General features: G+C 37.0%; 1 protein-coding gene across 1 annotated transcript; it reads left to right on the forward strand.

Moving 5' to 3' along the window:
* The first annotated feature begins 5,290 nt into the window (after positions 1-5,290).
* On the forward strand, positions 5,291-6,788 carry marveld1 (MARVEL domain containing 1). The gene has a single exon (XM_079635763.1). It carries the CDS (start codon positions 5,747-5,749, stop codon positions 6,233-6,235), a length of 489 nt encoding a protein of 162 aa, XP_079491889.1. The 5' UTR covers positions 5,291-5,746; the 3' UTR covers positions 6,236-6,788.
* The last annotated feature ends 347 nt before the right edge of the window (positions 6,789-7,135 follow it).

The following is a 7,135-nucleotide window of genomic DNA, read 5'->3' on the forward strand; positions in this document are numbered from 1 at the left end:
GATTCCTTCAGAGTGAACACGGTGAATGACTGCATTAGATGTGAAAGATATTAATAAAAATGATGTTAATTCAACAAGCGCACATACCTGTATTTACTTCCTGTTTTCGGTCGAAGTCCACAGTAGTCGACTGTCGAGTTCATGTGCGTGGTCATAGGACAATACTCCTTACAATTATATAAATTTCATACATGCTCTTTATGCGCGTTATTTTATATTTGTGTCTGTGAGCAATCTTCTATCACTTGTTTCTCCTTCTTCGTTTGTGTTTTGGATGCGGAGATTCTGTACTCCTTCATAAAATGCGTAATAGCGCCCTCTTCCGTATAACAGGACAAACATGGAAAGGCAAAACAAATCAATCAATGGCTGGGATTGGGAAAGAGTAGATTTGTATATTCCTTTGTACACTGCCAGTGGACTAGCCTACACATAAATGCAGATAATCAGAATTGGGGACATATCTGTTTTCTTTATAAATCAATATTTTCAAACAATGTTAAGGTTATAAGACAGTACAGTAGGCTATGTAAAACTAAGTGAAAAAAAAAAAACATTCAATTGTCTACTCAATCAAAAGAGTAAACACAAATACAAGCTATGTATACTTAGAATAGACTTAATTATACTTTTAAGTAGGCTACCTTTATCTCAATCAAAGACTGAGAGACCTTGTACTAGGCCAAATATACTAGACTTTTCTGTCAGTAGGCCTATAAGTCAAGTATACTTAGTGCAATTGTAAGTATATTTCTAAGAAGTCCTATTCTTAAATTTTATTCTGAGAAGTACATACAATGAAAACAATGAAAGACTAAAAAGTATAGTTTCTTATTTTAATTTTAAAAGAAGTGTACTAATAGCCTTCTTGAATAGCCTAAACTTCTTTTTCATAAGGGGATCTCTACAACGGAACTGACTGAACACTGAACTAACTTGAATAATGCCACTATTTCCTTAAAGAGCAGCTGTACAGCCTATGTTTGCAATCATTTAATAATGTTCTACTATCACTGTAAAGCTGCTTTGAAACAATCTGTATTGTATAAATTGCTATAGGCTATACATGAAGGTAACTTGACTTTTATGTATTGACCTTTAATTTGGAGCAAGAGAAACTGGGGGAGTTACTGTATTGAGTCAGAAACGTGTCACTTTGCATATAGTTGGTCCAATTACGGTTTAAGATCTACCTAGAACATAAACTGCCCCAGAGCAAGCCGTGGAGTGCAAGTTACTATGGCGATGAACACAGCTAAAAGCCAAGCCACTTTAATGGTGCCTATAAATCCCAGGGTTGGTGCAAACTAAACTGAACATCCCTGCCTGCTAAACCGGCTTCATGGAATAGGCCCTGGAGTCTACACTGTTAAAGGGATTCAGTTTTTATTTTTAGTAGTCTGTTCTTCTTCTGCTTAATAATAATAATAATATCATTGAGCCATGTGTGTTGGATTATGCTTAGTGTTTGAAAAGAAACGGTGGGATACAACACCACAGTGTTGTTTGCTTATTGTATTCTGCACATTTTACTAGTAGATTATCCATTTAGTCGGTGCAAATTTGTATGTTGTGCCAAATATACATGTTGTTCAGAAGAGAGATGGTGGTAGAGCAGAATGGTAGTGTTCTGAAAACAGACTAAACCAAGAAAACTGGCTCACCTTTGCCTAGACTGCCATCTAGTGGCAGGATCCATGATCAACTCAAACCTGATCACAAATGTGGTAAAATCTTGATTTTTTTTTCCATGTACTTTTTTTACACTACACGATTGAGGGAATTATAGATGCTTAATGACATTATGATGCCTATAGGGATCAGAGTATGTTGCAACAATCAAAACAATACATTTTAAAATCCATATTTTTCTGCAAATGACATTAGTTTAGTTTTATTTTTGCGACACCTTGCTTGATCCTAATAGCTTTGTTTTTTCTTTGTATTTGTTTTTATTACTAAGTTATATTTTGACTATATCTTGTTCCTTCTACTACACAGGAGAGACATTTTAATTTTGACTCATTTCATTTGGTAATTTTGCCCTTTTCTTGCAGTTACAGGCCAGTGGCCACTTTTCTCAAGAAATTCAGGACTTGAACTCAAATTAACGGACCTGTCATCCAGGACCTTAGAGATGCATTTTTTTCCTTAACAGTGACTTTTAAATGACCAGAATAAAAAACAAAACAACAACAACAATGTCTTAAATAATTTAATGAACATCAGACAGACAATTTTTTACAGCATCTTTTGATCATTTACGTTGCTTTGATATTGATAAGAGCCAGATTTGTAAGTTTCTCAAGCATTAAGTGAAATCAAAGTCGTTTTGTAGACACTGCATGAAATTGATTCACTTTGAATAAAATAAAAGAGTAAAGTCAACAGTGTGCGGTAGAGTGTTCTTATTTTTGTCATTTAAATCCGTTCCTGCTATCTACCTATATATATATTTATTTCTTGCAGTGTTTGGTTCACTGTTTAATAACATCAAGTGTCTCAGAGAAAATAACCTTCTTGCAATGCAAAGTTTACATTAAGTGTTGCTCACTGAACTTTGCATTGACATGGTTGTTAGTTTATGGTAAATGTCCGTTGAGCTATTTCTCACAGGAAGTGCACGAGAAGCGTTGTGGGCTGCGTTCCAGTCCACTTTTAGACATGCACTTGCTAACTTCCCTAAGCACTTCCCCTCGGGGGAATCCCTGCCGCCATTTTGAAGTGAGTTCCACTTCATGAAGTGGACGAGGGAAGTTAATATGGACAGACAATCGCTCCCTCGATTTTGACAGAGGGAGCGAGTCTACTTCATATGTACACTTCAGGCACCTATATGTCCCACAATAAGTGATTCCAAGTGATCAAGGTCTTAGGACGTTCCAATTCAGCCCATTGCAGTTTCCGCCAGTAGTGGGCACTTGTGCAACGTAAGCATGACATACATCCGAGTGAACGAAACGGAGGGAATTTAGCAAATGAAGGGCATGACAATTTTGGACTGGAACGCAGCCATATAGGGTGATCACATGTAAAATGTTGGCTTTTAACAGGATACAAGGTAACACTTTATTTCAATGGTGCACTTTAGACATTCCACTAACTAATTATCTAAGCAACTTTGCAACTACATGTCAACTAATATTCATAAGAGTATTAGTAGACTGTCTGCTTAATATCTGCTAACACTTTATTTTGATGCTCCCCCAACAGACATTCTACTGACTATAAGTATTTGTCAACTCAATCTACTAACCCAAACCCTAACCTAGGGGTCTACTAATACTCTATTGAGAGTTAGTTGACAAGTAGTTGCAAAGTTACTTATAGTTAGCAAACAAAAGTGAACCATCAAAATAAATAGTAACTGGATATTATAGTAGGCCAGTAGACGGCAACACAATATTTTATTCATTTATATGACCGAAAGTTTCCAAAATATATTTATTGTTGAAATATGGTGACAATATTAGAATAGGGAATACACAGTGTAAACAAGTTCATGAATCTAAAAGTGTTTTGAACTCAGGATGACGTCCAGCTTTCATGAAAAAGTGCAGGATATCTTTCGTCATAGCTGTGAGGTCTCTTGGGGCATTTGTATGATGCATCAGAGCACATTATGTGATTTCAAAGACTGCAAATGATAGCCGTTTAAGGCGTTGTTTGCTGCCACGGCATTTGCTGTAGGCTACATTAGAGAATTGATTTGAATGCACAATATTATATCATTACTCAGTTTGCAGCTGTTGGTCTTTACATACTCAGCTGTAGAGCTGCATTTTGCTCCCAACAGGAAGCATGAGAAAATAAATCACCCAATGAGAATGTGAATCTAACTAACCCCTCCCACTAGGTCTTCCTGTGGCCCGATTCTTTAAAGGGGCGGTGCACTAAAATGGCCACGTATAGTTTGAGGGCTGTGTCTGTATTCATTGACGTCAAGGCACCCAGGCTCTGATCTCATCTGTCAGACTTTGGTCATGGACCATGAAAAACATTGATTTCATGGACAGAACATACCAGCAGTGATAAGATGGTATAGTTTGGAGAAACAAAAGGATCCCACATTCTTGCCTCAGTCTGATGCATATTTTTCCATCACATTTTAAAGCTTGAATGTGGTGAAGGCTAACATGTTAGGATAGCATGTTTTAAGTTGTAGATTAACATCCAAAAGAGGCTTATTGCAGAAAACCTTTTCTTGTCTATTTGGAGAACAGAATATTGTTCACGGGAGGAAATGGAGAGACAAGCACCCTAACACTCTATTGCAAACTTACTTTATAGACTTTTTAGATGTCACTTTTTATTCCAGTGAATATTTATCTGGTTTATTTTAAAGTTTATTTTAAGTAATTTTCTGTTAAACGCTATTGAATAATTCCACCGGCGTTTTGTGATAATATGGCATGTCATCACACTACATGTGGGGTAAGTTGTCACAATGAAAATCTGCCTTTAAAACGCCTATTATAAGCTTTGCTACAACATTTACAGTAAACAATCATGAAGAACAAAGAAGTACAATTCTTTAACATAAACCTTTTGTTTTTAACAAAAGAGACTTGCCCTAACCTTTGATATTTTTTATAAAAAAAATAATTAGAATTGTTTTATTCAGGTTGCATTAAATTGATCAAAAATGATCATTTGTCGTTTGTAATGTTACAAAATATTTCTATGAATTCCTAAAAATCCCCCCCAAAAAAGCACAACTGTTTTCAACATTGATGATAATAATAATAATAAATGTCTTGCGCAACAAATCAGCATATTATAATGATTTCTGAAGGATCATGTGACACTGAAGACTGGAGTAAAATTCAACTTGGCCATCACAGGAATAAATTACTTTTAAAAACATATTCAAATAGAAAACAGCTATTTTAAATGGTGACAATACTTCACAATATTACTGTTTTACTGTATTTTTGATCCAATGCAGCCTAGTGAGCATAAGAGATCATTGTTTTTCAAAAACACACACCGACCCCAAACTTTTGAATAGTAGCGTAAAACGTGTAATGTAAAATGTATTTAGAAATATTATATAAATATACCAAATAGCAAACAAATAATGCTAGACCATTTCTCAGAACTTTATCAAAGTAACTTTTGCTAAGAAAAAAAGGTGTTTTTATTGGATATATAAAGTCAGTTCCCACAACGTAAACACATTCTTTATCTCAATTTTAAACATACTCCGTTGTTATAATTTAAAATATATATCCTAAACCTTATCCTGTTATCTTATTTAAAACAAATGCCTCTTAGTTTGATTTCCTTTTTTGGTGTGTTTTCTAATGCAAAGACATTCACATTTTTAAGTGTGTCCAAAAACTTTCTGGGGCCACTGTTTGCACACACACAGGAATTTTCTAACTAGCCGACTGAGAGAGTGATGGACAACAAGGAAGAGGAGGAGGGGAAAGTGGCTAGTGTTTCAAGTCCTGCCCTCTGTTCTGTTTCTCCTCCTGCTCTCTGCTCAGAAAGAGGGGGAGAGAGACACAACTCCACAGCTACCACAGGAAACGGAAGAGACGAACAGACAGAAGTCATTTCAAAACCCCGGGGCTGAGCCGAAGATTCACTCTGTGTGCTTTGCAGGGCTATCCTCCTCCAAAACCCTTACCAGCCACTCCTTAACTCTCCGGTAGGCTCTTTCTTCCCTTTGTTTCTCTGTTTGTGGCAAACAGCCCCCACCCTCAACACCAGGAGAAGCTCTCTTCAACAAAAAGAGGAGATGCCCTCTCAGCCACAGGTGAGGAGAAGTTTCCTGGAATTCCTCAAGAGCTTTGTCGGGATTGTACGGGTCCTCCAGATTCTGCTGGGAGCCGGGCTTTGGGTCACAATCGCAGCCAACAAGTATGAGGGCTCCATCCACTATGTGCTTTTCGTGGCCGTGCTTTTCTGGCTCCTCACGTTAGCCGTCTTCATCGTCACTCTTCTGGACAAGCAGGACCTCGTTCCCATCGTCGGAGGAGAACGCTGGTTGTTAAGCAACGTGATCCACGACGTCGCCGCCACTCTGCTGTATCTGTCCACGATTGGGATCATGATCTACAAAACCCAAAAGAACTCCTACTGCAACCTGGACGTCTACAAACATCACTGCTTGTACAAGGTCTACCTCACCGCTTCGGTCTTCGCCTGCCTCACCGCCAGCGTTTATCTGCTCTCCGCGGTCTACAGCAGCTACAGGAAGTGTCGAGGTGAGCGGACGGTCGTGTGAAAGCTGACTGCATCCCTCAAACAGTGCCAGTTTGAGACCTTCCACAAGCTTTTTGAGGACTAATATATCTTTTTTAAATCAAAGCAGAGGGTTTGATCCTCTTGTCTCAGGCTTTCAGGTGTGTTTGTTGCTTTTTATACAGTAATTTATAGAGCTTTTGTATTGCAGTCATACATAAAAGTCTATTTTACACTCCTGTTGTTTATATGTTGCTGGAGCTCTATATGTTTAAGTAGTTTATTTTTTTTGTATTGTATAACTGACAACTCAGAGCAGTTTGTTGCTTGATGAAACAATATTCTCAGTTTGTCGCATCACGTTTTGTTCTTTTAACCTTTTGATATGACATTTAAGCGATTAAACAAGGATCTTCTTTATGTCCGTGTCTTTCATCAAAAGTGTATGTGTGCTTCACTGTTTACAATCCTAGAATGAATCACACCACATCAAAAATCTCCACTTGATCAGCTTTCAAAGAGAAAGAAAATATTGAATGCAGAAATTTTTTTAAATGAATAGTTCACTTAAAAATGAAAATGATGTTATCATTTACTCACCCTCAAGTTATTTCAAACCTTTAGCAATTTCTTTATTCTGTTGAACACAAAGGAAGATATTTAGAAGAATGTCGGTAACCAGACAGTTTTGGACCCCATTGACTTCCATAGTAGGACAAAAAATAATACCAATATGGAAGTCAATGGGGTCCATCAACTGTTTGTTTATCGACATTCTTCAAAATATCTTCTTTTGTGTTCAGCATTGGATTGAATTCATAATGGTTTGAAACAACTTGAGGGTGAGTAAATGATGACAGAATTTCCCTTTTAAGTGAACCATTCCTTTAAGGGTAATATGTGGTTATTAGCAAACAGCAAATAAATAAGAGAAATAAAACAC

This window comes from Phoxinus phoxinus (genome assembly GCF_949152265.1).
Source record: "Phoxinus phoxinus genome assembly, chromosome: 14".
Classification (NCBI taxonomy): domain Eukaryota; kingdom Metazoa; phylum Chordata; class Actinopteri; order Cypriniformes; family Leuciscidae; genus Phoxinus; species Phoxinus phoxinus.